This window comes from Limulus polyphemus, unplaced genomic scaffold (assembly GCF_000517525.1).
Source record: "Limulus polyphemus unplaced genomic scaffold, Limulus_polyphemus-2.1.2 Scaffold4905, whole genome shotgun sequence".
NCBI classification, from domain to species: Eukaryota; Metazoa; Arthropoda; class Merostomata; order Xiphosura; family Limulidae; genus Limulus; species Limulus polyphemus.
In genome coordinates, this window is record NW_013670515.1 from 5,413 (window position 1) to 16,904 (window position 11,492).

An 11,492-nucleotide genomic window follows, 5' to 3' on the forward strand; every position below is an offset into this window, starting at 1 on the left:
GGATACTACAGGAAGTTCATCCCAAACTATGTAGTTGCTGAACCACTGACTGACCTGACCAAGAAATGTCTAAACAACAAGGTGAAGCGAGAACAAACACAATAAATGGCATACCAGAAGTTAAAGAACATGTTAGGAAGTTTGCCAATTCTTAGAATTCCAGACTTCAACAAACCATTGATCGTTCAAGCTAATGCTTCAGTCATTAGAATTGGAGCAGTACTTCTACAAGAACATGAAGATGGGCTATTTCCAGTAATGCGTGTAAGTAAAATGCTGTTGAGTAGTGAGATGAACTACTTTGTTATCGAATGAGTGTGTTTGGCCATCATAATTGCCATCCGGAAGTTCCAGAACTACCTCTTATGGGAAGGAGTTCATCATTCAGATGGACCATCAGCCCCTTGCATACATCCAAAGGTACAAAACCAACAAGGTGAGGATCATGAGGTGGGAGTTGTATCCACAGAGCTATCAATTCCATATTAAGATAATCAAGGAGACTGCAAATATTGGTGCAAACTATATGAATGAACTTTGAACATGAACTGAGAACAGTCTTTGTATAGAATATAAAAAAAATGTTGTAAATATTTCTCTTGAAGAGGGGCTTATTGTTAGATGTACATAGCTGTTCATTTTAAGTTCAACATAATAGTATTATTTAGTTTATATGTGAACATTAAAACAAGTTATTTTTAAAATTGATAGTTATGACAGGTTTTCTTATATAACTGTGTAACGAATCATTTGTTCTGTAGCCTAGTTGTTGTGAATTGATGTCATGTTACTCAAACTTTCTGCACTTTTCTCGTTGCTTTTATCGAGTATTGTTGCGTGCATCATATAACTAGTGGTTTTCTATAGGGGACCAAGTAAGTTAGTGAAAGTAAATATAAAAGTGAGAAAAGTCAAATGAGACTGTTTGAGTCTGGCCATAATGGGCAATTTCTAAAGCGAGTTTTTCAGATTGTATTGTAATAACAGAGATAGAGGAAAGTTATTTGTCAAAGGGTGTTCTAAAGTAATTAAACTCGCCTGTGTGGACTTTGACGAAAAGGAGACAATTACTTAAAGCTCTGGATATGAATGTGGTAACCAAGAGTACTAATGGTGATTTTAAGTTGAATATCACAGCCTTGTGTTGTAATAACAGAGTAGAGGAGAATAATATGTATTGACAAAAGGTGTTTTAAAGTATTTGAACACACGTGTGGATTTAGACGAAAAATAGACAATTATTTAATACTTAGGATACAACTGTGATAACTAATAGTGTAACGAATTTTTGTATATACGTTTGACGTGTTTTGAATACAATATTTTAAAAACACGTGGATGGTGTGTTGTGTTTGTTGTTGACAGTCAAAGATCCAAAGTGCAAATTTATCAAATACATCTACATTCGTTTGCAGAAAGCATGAATCAAGGAATACAATGGAAAACAAGAAAATTATTTGATAAGAGGTTGTGTTATAAAGACTTTCTTGCAACACTCGTTGTCTAACACAGAATAATGATATGTGAATTCTATTACCTATGCTGTGTTGCTATTATTCAGATGAGTTTCTACTATATTCCTAAAGACGTTATCTTTCTATTTGAATAATAAAATTGTTTTAACTTCAGAATCTTCACATTGATAAGGTAACCCTGAAGCATCCACTAAAGTAAGCTCTACAGATCAGACTGGTTTATTACGTTTCTTGCTCCATCTGAAGTGTGCATTCATTTTCGTGAGATTTGACAATGGTGATGCTATCTTTGAGAAGCGGGCTATGAAACATTTATAATACAGTGTAAAACATAATATGTAATACAGTGTAAAGACTTTTCTGATTTCAGTTTTATGCCTGGTTTTTGGATATACTGGAATGCCATTTTCAGATGCAGAATTGAAAGTGCAGCTAAACAACCAAAACTTCGTCGACGTAGACCTAGTCATCTCTCACACTGCAGTTCCTTCAATGTAAGTTCCACCAGTCAATCAAATGTAGTTGGTTCATTAAACAGACTGAATGGAATGATGACGATTTCATTCATACCATCTCTTGTGCTAAGAGCAGTTTTAGACTTCCTCTCATCATCCAGCTCAAATCCGTATGCTGAATTCAGGGTGAATCAATGGGAAACATCTAACATGTCCGGGCCTTCATTTGCTCATTTGTAAAGGTATGAATACAAGATACTGCATTTACCTGTTTAAAATCCACACAATTTCGTGTATTTTCCTTCTTTCTGACAGTTAATACTGGACGCATCCAAGAACATTGTAAAGGTTTTACGACTTCGCCAGTTTCTAGCGTTGTAAATCCTCAGACATACCGCTGTGCCACTGGGTGCTTGTTTTGCAGCATCCGCTATATTTCAGTACTTATGACTTCCCTTGTGCTCCAGGGTAACCAGCGTGATGGGTGCTATATCAGTACATTTCTTATGCCTATATGGTTCTCAATCACCCAGCCAGCCATGTGGTAGCCTGAACTAGGGTTGAAACTAAATTATTTCCTAAAAGTGCCAGATTAGCTGAAAACAGTAGTTATTTTTACCTTTAGCAGCTCTTGACTTAAATTGTTAATTGACCTGAAAATTTAATTTAAAATGTTACCATTAAACCTTGATGTGACTTTATAGTTATGATAATATCTTAAACACATTACTGTATACCATTTACTAAGTCCTTTTTTAATTAAGTCAAATACTTTGAGCCCGGCATGGCTAGATGGTTAGGGCGCTTGACTCGCAATCTGAGAGTCGTGAGTTTGAATCCCCATCCCACCAAACATGCTTTCCCTTTCAGCCGCGGGGACGTTATAATGTGACGGTCAATCCCACTCTTCGTTGGCAAAAGAGTAGCCCAAGAGTTGTCGGTGGGTGGTGATGATTAGCTGTCTTCCTTCTTTTCTTTCACTGCTAAATTAGGGACGGCTAACGCAGATAGCCCTCTTGTAGCTTTGCGCGAAATTCAAAAACAAACAAATACTTTGACGCAACAAAAAGTTTGTTCCATTTTAACAGTAACAGCAACTGTAGTTATGAAGATCTATAATATTCAATACTTTTTAGATTCTTATGATACTAATTTACAATTTAGTTTAGCTTTTATTGTTATAGAATTACTAAAGTAAATTCTGTTTTAAAAATAACTTTATTACATTTCATTAACAAAGAACTTTCTAAAAGTTACAGATTAATTGACAACTTTTAACATCTATATTTAGACTTCATTTAATCTGATAATTAATTAAAAATTTAAAAGTATATCGTGTAAGACACCTTAATAGAATTCAACTTGTAGTATTTTCAAATTGAAGACAAATTTCAAGAACAGTATGCTGAACGGCGAATGTTCCGTCAGTATTGTAAGTTACTTCATATTTTTGAAAAGCTTTCCTATAGTCATCCAAGAATTTGTCGAAATTTTCCAATGGTATCTGTTTAACTATTTCTTCGGGTAAAACTGATTCATGGAAATCTGCAAACGATTAAAAAATTCTTACTGTGAGTGAATACAAAGTTTACAATGAATTATCGGCGAATTAATTATTGTTCATCTTTGCTAACGTTTATTTGGTATCCCTCTAATTCACCAGTCTAAATTAATTTAAGTTGTTCACTTCACAGTCGTTTGATTGTTGTTAAGAAAAACTACGCAATAGCCTATCTGTGCTCTGCCCACTACGGGTATCGAAACCCAACTTTTAATGTCGTATACCAACATACTTACCGCTGAGCCACTGGATAGCCAATTCACTGTGACGCTTTTCTGTAATTACGTCACTTACTAATAAATGTGTTATTTCCTAAATTGTTCACCGCAGAATACTCTTATGACAATTATTTACGGTAACTAGTATCGTGTTTAAAACTGATTTTAAAGCAATGATTTATTAAACTACAACACAACATTACCTAAATGGCTGTCACTTTAACTTAAGTACATCACACCGATTAATTGAACAGGAAAAGATGCTATAGAACTTTGAAATCTTTTTTCAATGTTTGTATGCGCGCGCGCGTGTTTGTGTATACGAATTAGGTGTAAAATGAAATCGCTGTTGTGCTGGATAAAAGAAGCTTGTATTAAATAGAACATGACTGTGGGACGGAGCAAAACTGGAATGAGGCCAAGTATTCTTCGAGTTACATGCTAGTGCTCTAGTTACATGGGAATAAGTACTTATTTATACGTGTTACCGCCTCATCTAATATGGCAATTTTACCTTGCTGAATGACAATGATTGATTGGTTCCTCCTTTTTCATGCTAATTTTATTTTCTCTAAAGTTAATTAGTTTCTTGGTTAAAGAGCTTCATTGCAGGAGTAAAAAACAAAAATAAGTAATAATCATTTGTGGCTCTTATAGAGTAAATGTTCCAAAATTCAGTAATGAACTGAAATTAAATGAAATCGTGAGAAACAAGTAATTAGCGAAATCGTACAGAAAAGATAACGTAAAAGTAAATCATTGATAGAAAAATAGAGTTAAAGACATAATCCATAAACCCCTAAGAAATCTTTAAAAAGCAACTAATATAAACTATGCATAGTAACCAGAAAGATGTCAGGGAACCCATACGTTCTTTACATAATAAATTTGAGTCGTCACTCCCACGTATAAAGTTACCACTGCCAACAACTTTGTTATCATTTGAAATAAAAAAATTATTACACCTTTACACTAAAAACTAAGTATATTAACATTTTAACAATAAACGGAATAACGTATTAAGGCTTTATTAAACTCTGATGTCTACTAAAAAAACTTAATAATGTAATACTGGATTCCCAAATAGTTTGTTTACCTTTTCAAATACACGTTTCCAATCGCTTCTTGAACGGTTATATTGCAGGATTTATGAATTCTATCTAGTAAAATCATGGAAGCAAATACTATAAAATGTAAAAGAAGGTACTGGTATTAATCTATTCGTTGTTGTCGAATGGAAGGAGAAAATTTAAGATTTAAAAAAACAAACAACTTTTGATTTTAGTAATCCTTGTACCAGACTTCTTGTTGATGAAATAAAAAAACTTTCTTCAACAATCCCAAGTTATCTTGTATTACTTCGGCTTGTAACTTTGTATGTATGTCCAGCTAACTCCTCTTCCAGTTGTGGAGCTAGGAAGACCAAACATGGCAGGTGGATTCGGGGTGTCCTTATCTAAATGGTGTAGCCCATAGTTTCCAAAAAAAATAAATAAATTCAGCCATGTATGATGAGGAACTAAGTGTAGATTTTCAGGGCATCTGAATACTTGGCGCTCAGTGTTTGAAGTTTTGTTCATCCCCCCCCCCCATTAACATGTTAAAAGGATCAAACTATGCAAAGGAGTTCATAAACCATGGTCAGGTGTCCTAGCGTTTCTTTCTTTTTTCTTTTTAGGATGTGAACTCCCCTTGGCTTCGCTATAGAAGTAATTGGGAATAACGAGGAAGTTTAATCATTAAACTAGGACATCTGTGAATCTTAGTTGAACCCCACAGTAGAGTGCGAGTACTTTTACCTAGTTTTAACAATTGTGATAAAATAACGCAGTTCTAATAAGCTTTCTTCTCTACGAGATTATTTTTTCTATCAATAATTCTTGTCAAAGAATGCTACTTACGTAGATCAAAATTAGAAATAACCGCTTAAATAAAGTAGATGTTTTAATAACCGGCCTAATTAAGAGTATTAAATAACAAAATCAAAACTTGTAATAACAACGTTTTCGGACAACATGGGACCTACTGGTCCATCTCGGCTATTCTATCCTCTAAACTAAACTAAAACTATTAATAAGTAAATTAAAAAAATCTTAATGTCAGCCCTTATCATTCATATACTTTTCAAGCTTTCTCTTAAACTCACTGCCTCCACAACATCCGAAGGCAACCCATTCCAAAGGCCAACCACCCTGTTAAAAAAAATAAAACTGTCTTAGCTGAAAATGACTCCTACCTTGCCAAAAGTTTTATTTGTGTCCCCTAGTCTTACTATTCTCACTGTTAAGTATGAAAAAATATGATGCATCAACACTATCAATACCCTTTACAATCTTAAACACCTCAATCAGATCCCCCAACTCTTCTTTAATCTACAGAAAGTAATTTGATAGATTTAAGCCACTCCTCATATGACAACCCCTCCATCCCAGGCATCATTCTAATAACCCTTCTCTGAACCCTTTCCAACAATTCAATGCATTTCCTAAGGTAAGGAGCCCAAGACTGAACACAATATTCGAAATGTGGCCTAAACAGTGGCCTATACAATGAAATTATAACCTCTTTAAATTTGTATTCAATATTTCTGTAGCTACAACCTAAAATCCTATTTGCCTACCACTAGCAACAACACATTGCTTGGATGGCTTTAAAGACTGATCAACTGATGGCATTGTTAAAGTTATTCCCATTCAAATTATACTTATAATTCAAATCATGATAACACACATGCACTATCTTGTGTTTATTATAATTAAAACCCATCTGTCATTTATTTGCTCTAAATGATCTAAATCCTTTTGTAAATCAGCAGCATCCTCTTCACAGATAGCAACACCCAAGACCTTAATATCATCTGCAAATTTAAGTAACTTAGTGACCATTCTTTCACCCATGTCATTGATGAAAATAAAAAACAAACAAAGGTCCTAAGACTAAGCCCTAAGGTACCCCACTTGTGACATTAATCTGGTTTGACTGAACTCCATTTGTAACAACTCTGCTTTTTTTTCATCCAGCCACTCTTCTATCCAATTTGCTAGCTTATCCCCCACACCTATAGAGATTTTTTTACAAACCTTTGATGTCGCAACTTGTCAGATGCTTTCTGAAAATCAAGATACACCAAATTTACACCCTTACCCTTATCTACATAAGCAGTAACCTTTTCAAACTATTTGTAAGGCTAGATTTTCCCTTAGTGAAACCATGTTAACTATCCAATAAAATTCTAAACTTTGTTAAATGACTTTGCAAAGCATCTTTTATCAGACTTTCCAATACTTTTAACCATTATCAAATAATATTAAAGTTTGGCGTGAAGAGGAGAATTTGGCGAGTTATAGATTCGTGTTGCTAACAATACAAAAAACTCGCAATATAAAAAATATATACAAGAAATAAATGAAGAATATACATATCAAACAACCTTTTCAGTAAAACTAACATTAAAGAAAAAATGGAGTATAACTAGTTTGTTTCACGAATTATAACATGTACTCTTTCACTTGAAAAGTGTGACACTAGTAGGATCATCTTCAGTTATTTTCTTGTACCTATATAGAAGTTACCCACGATATCTTTATTGAGAATAATTAAAATTAACATCACGATTCATAATCTTCAGAGTTCTGCTTCTTCTTTTGCTGAAAATCTACTTGACCGTACCTGACCTTCGAAGAAATGTCGATCACTCACCTTTCTAATGAACTGTTTGTTTAATACAGACTAATGATGTACTCTGATTATTTCTGAGAAACATTAGTAACTGAGCAAACATGACGTCTACACGTTCTGTTAATTAATAAATGTGTTTAAGAATCAATACAATTAGATTCCCAGGTTTGATAAAGTGAAATACAAGAATCCACAATCAAAATATTTTGTTAAAATGAATACATTATTTACGCTACACTTACCTATAAACTGTTTTTCTGAATCAAAAATAACAGATTCCAAACTTGAAGTTACAGCAATGGGGACAAATCCACATTCCTTTGCTAATTTCTTGAATCCATTACAATAATCTTTTAACACATGGGTAACCGGAATGTATTTTTCTATCCCCTGTGGGTAAATAGTAGGTTAATTTTAACAATGTGTTTCCGTTTTCTGTTACACTGAAACTTCGAATTTATTGACAAATAATTTATCAAGTTACTGAACTGACACTTAACATTATCACCAATATTAATGTTAGTCTGTCCGTAAGACACCCTAAAATGTCTTTAGTTTAATAAGATACAATACCCATTTTCATTTTTAAAATGAAGTAAGTTACACAATAACGATTCACCTAAAAGGATAGTATTTATGTTTATGGTAAAACTACCAGGGCTGTCTTCCGCCATTCGAAGAAGGTAGCCAACCATTCACTAACACCCCTACAATTCTCCCTCCACGCTAACGGAATATATACTAGTATCATACTGATTCGCACCCAGCTAAAACGATATAGCTCTTCCTAAATATACTTAGCGAGATAGGAAGTTATTATATGATTAACCGATCACGTATACCGTCATAAAAACAAACTACAAACGGAGCAAGTTACGCATCGCTACTGCAACCATTACAGTTTGATGTATAGTGTTTTGAATTCTGTACTTAAAGTGGGGGAGAATGAAAATAAAATATATGTGGAAATAATGAATACAAGTATCTAATAAGCTCTTTTCTCGTATACAGTAATTGATAAGTTTAGCGTTCTAAGAGTAAATAAACTAATTTGAAAGAATAATTTGGTATTATACTTTAATGTTTCTTTCAGGTGGCTCGGCGGTAAGTCTGTGGTTTTATAACGCTAAAAAACAATACAAAAAAACTAGGATTCGATACTAGCAGTAGGCATAGCGCAGATAAGCCATTGTGTAGCTTTGTGTTTAACAACAAATTAACGAAAAATTAATGTTTTGAAACGAAACAAAAACACACAATATAAAGATTATACACCCGGCCTCAACTTCCTCCCCCCCCATGATATCCCGATCTCCTGATGGTGGGGGGGTCTGAGTATTCTATAAGAGTGACCGTCAATTCCCACTACTCGATCAGATAAGAGTAGCCGAGAGTTGTCGGTGTATAATATTAACTAGTCTAACTTTCTATGGTTCCGGACTTGCAATGTTAACATTCGGGTTTCGATTCCCCTCGACAGACATAACGAAAATATACTTTCATTTAGCTTTGCGCAAAAACTATGAAACAAATAAAGATAAAGCAAAAATAATTTTAAAGATTTATTTTATGATTATTACAATTCTTTATGGTCTAAGGTGATTGTTTTACAAAAAATTTAAATAGATATCATTGTAATAAATAATAGATCTCTACATGCTCATTCAAAATGTATTGAAGATGTTTTAAGATTTATTTCATGATTATCAAAATGCCCTATAGTATAAGGTGATTGTATGTGTAAAAATTTATTCTACATAGATAATATTATAATAATAGTAGCATATTAGTCACATGCTCACTAGAAATCGGTAAAGGATCTTAAAAACATAAAAGCAATATAAATATCAGAAATAAATTCTTACGATAAAGTACTGTTTCCACTCTTCCTTCAATGACATTTCTAACCAAACAGAAAACGCAGGAGCTGAAGCTATACCGATAGAGAGAAAGTACCCCCCTGGTTTTAATATATCATGAAGTATATTCAGAAATTTTCTAACATCTCTGACATAATGAAAAGAAAGGAAAGCGAAGACTTTGTCAAACATTTTGCTCCATTGTGAAGGAGTCCTAAAAAGAAAAAGCATAAAATTAAACTTAATATGTATTAGATTTTTTCCAACTAAATTAGATGTTTATTTTTTGTAAACAGAAAGATTCAAATACCCTTATTAATAATGTTGGATTAATTAATCATCGTTTCTGAAGTTTTGTTTTAGAACACTCTCACCACCATATTTTGTTCCAATATATCAATAAATAATTCACACCAATTTTTATCCGTATTGAATAACATTTAGGGGCTGCTGAAGCTAGTTGAAATATATATATACATATATTGTAGCTCGCATTGTATCTTCATGTTCTGAATATTCTAATATGTTTTATAATATTCTAAATAATTCTGGAAGGTTCTGTATTAATTTGGAATGTTATGGAATATTCTGGAGTATCCCAGAATATTCCACATTATTCAAAATGTTCAACAAACTTGCATGTGTAAATAATTCCTGCTGTAACTTTTTACTTCTGGAATATTCTGTAACCAATGACAGTTTCTAGAATTTCTTAAGCTGGTTTTTCTGTACCATTTCAACTAAAACTGTATTAGCATGTCATTGCAAATGGATACTATAACAAGGACCCCTCTAATACATAGTCAAAATACAATTTCACAAATTTGTCAAAATATTGAAGTTAAAATTAGGATTTTTTCAGATCTTCTCGCAAAGCTACACAAGGGATATTAACTTGTATCACGCCTATTTCTATAATCTAGTGAAAATTAGTAAATATCAAGAAAATGATAATACAAACTTGACTGAAAACAAGTTTATCTTGCTTCGTTCTTTTGATACTGAAACAGCGACAATACTTTTTGGGTATATAAAAACAAAAATAAAATAGTCTTCGAAATCTCATTCAAACAATATATGTTCATCTGCGTGAACTTACAAAAGGCATTAAAGCAACATAACTTATTAAGTACACATCTTCTAATCGATAACACATAAACATAATAAAAACGTTACAAGATCATAGTTTTAACCCCCCCCATCTGTAGAATGTTTGGTGAAACACAATCCTGTCTCTGTTTATGTATGGGAAAGTACCTTTAGGAATTATGTAGTGTAAGACAATAGAATATATCATCCTGAAACGTTTTCTGTTATTCGCGAGCATAATAGTCATAATACTTTAATTTAATACAATGTGATTTTTTGTTCGTTATGAAGAACAAACGTATACAATACATATTGTTTCAAACGTTCTTTTCTGACGTTTTTTCTAGAACACGTTTCTTTTTAGAGCTACAGTGAAAATCTTTAAATCCTTAGAAATAAGGCTTCGATTATTGATTTTAACGTTAATCTATGTATTTTAACTTGTTTTATTCTTTTCTGACAAGTTCCTTTAAGTATATGTGTCTTAGTAATGTTAACACTTTTTTCATAAATATAAGCTTTATTGTACATTAGTTCTCAGATTGTTAATGTTTTTAAATTGTTTATAAGTGAATTTTCTGAGTATCAGTTAGACATCAATTTAATTAGTTGCTTGTGTTCCATTAAAATATTAATCACTGAACATATTAATTCAAGTCTTGTTATTAATAGCAGGAATCCTACAGTGATCTGTGACATCATCATCGTCATGTGTTCTGTTCTTAGAACATGGTTCTCTCTACTTAGCTCTATCTTCAGGGGCTCTGTTAATTTGCCCATAAGACCTTCATTGTTGGACATCATCTAGCTTCATCATCCTTTTCCTTCTCCCAAGAAATTTACTTTCGATTAACTCCCTCATTTGGTCATTCCCTCTCGACACATGCCCAATGTAGATTTTCATCCACTTCATGACTGATCAGACAAGTCTATCTTCTCTCATCTGATGTAGAACTTAATTTGTTATTCTTTCAATCCAACTTATTTTCATGACTTTCAGCCAAATCCACATTTCAACACCTACTAGTCTTTATTTCTTCTCGGCCAGTCATGGCCAGGTGGATATGCCGCTCGACTCGCATTTTGAGGGTCGCGTGTTCGAATCCCCGTCCCACCAAACATGCTCGCCCTTTCAGCCGTGGGGGCGTTATAATGTG

The 11,492-nt window shown here is 33.2% G+C and overlaps 1 protein-coding gene across 2 annotated transcripts in view; it reads right to left on the reverse strand.

Annotated features, from left to right (window-relative positions):
* Positions 1-3,129: 3,129 nt before the first annotated feature.
* Positions 3,130-11,492, reverse strand: part of LOC106471855 (juvenile hormone acid O-methyltransferase-like) — a 32,616-nt gene continuing 24,253 nt past the window's right edge. For both annotated transcript variants that reach the window (XM_022400468.1, XM_013932478.2), the window contains exons 4-6: positions 9,253-9,460; positions 7,630-7,777; positions 3,130-3,475 (exon numbers count right to left, since the gene is read on the reverse strand). In XM_022400468.1, coding sequence (XP_022256176.1) covers positions 3,288-3,475; positions 7,630-7,777; positions 9,253-9,460 — 544 coding nt within the window. In that variant the 3' untranslated portion in view covers positions 3,130-3,287. The remainder of the gene's footprint in view (positions 3,476-7,629; positions 7,778-9,252; positions 9,461-11,492) is intronic.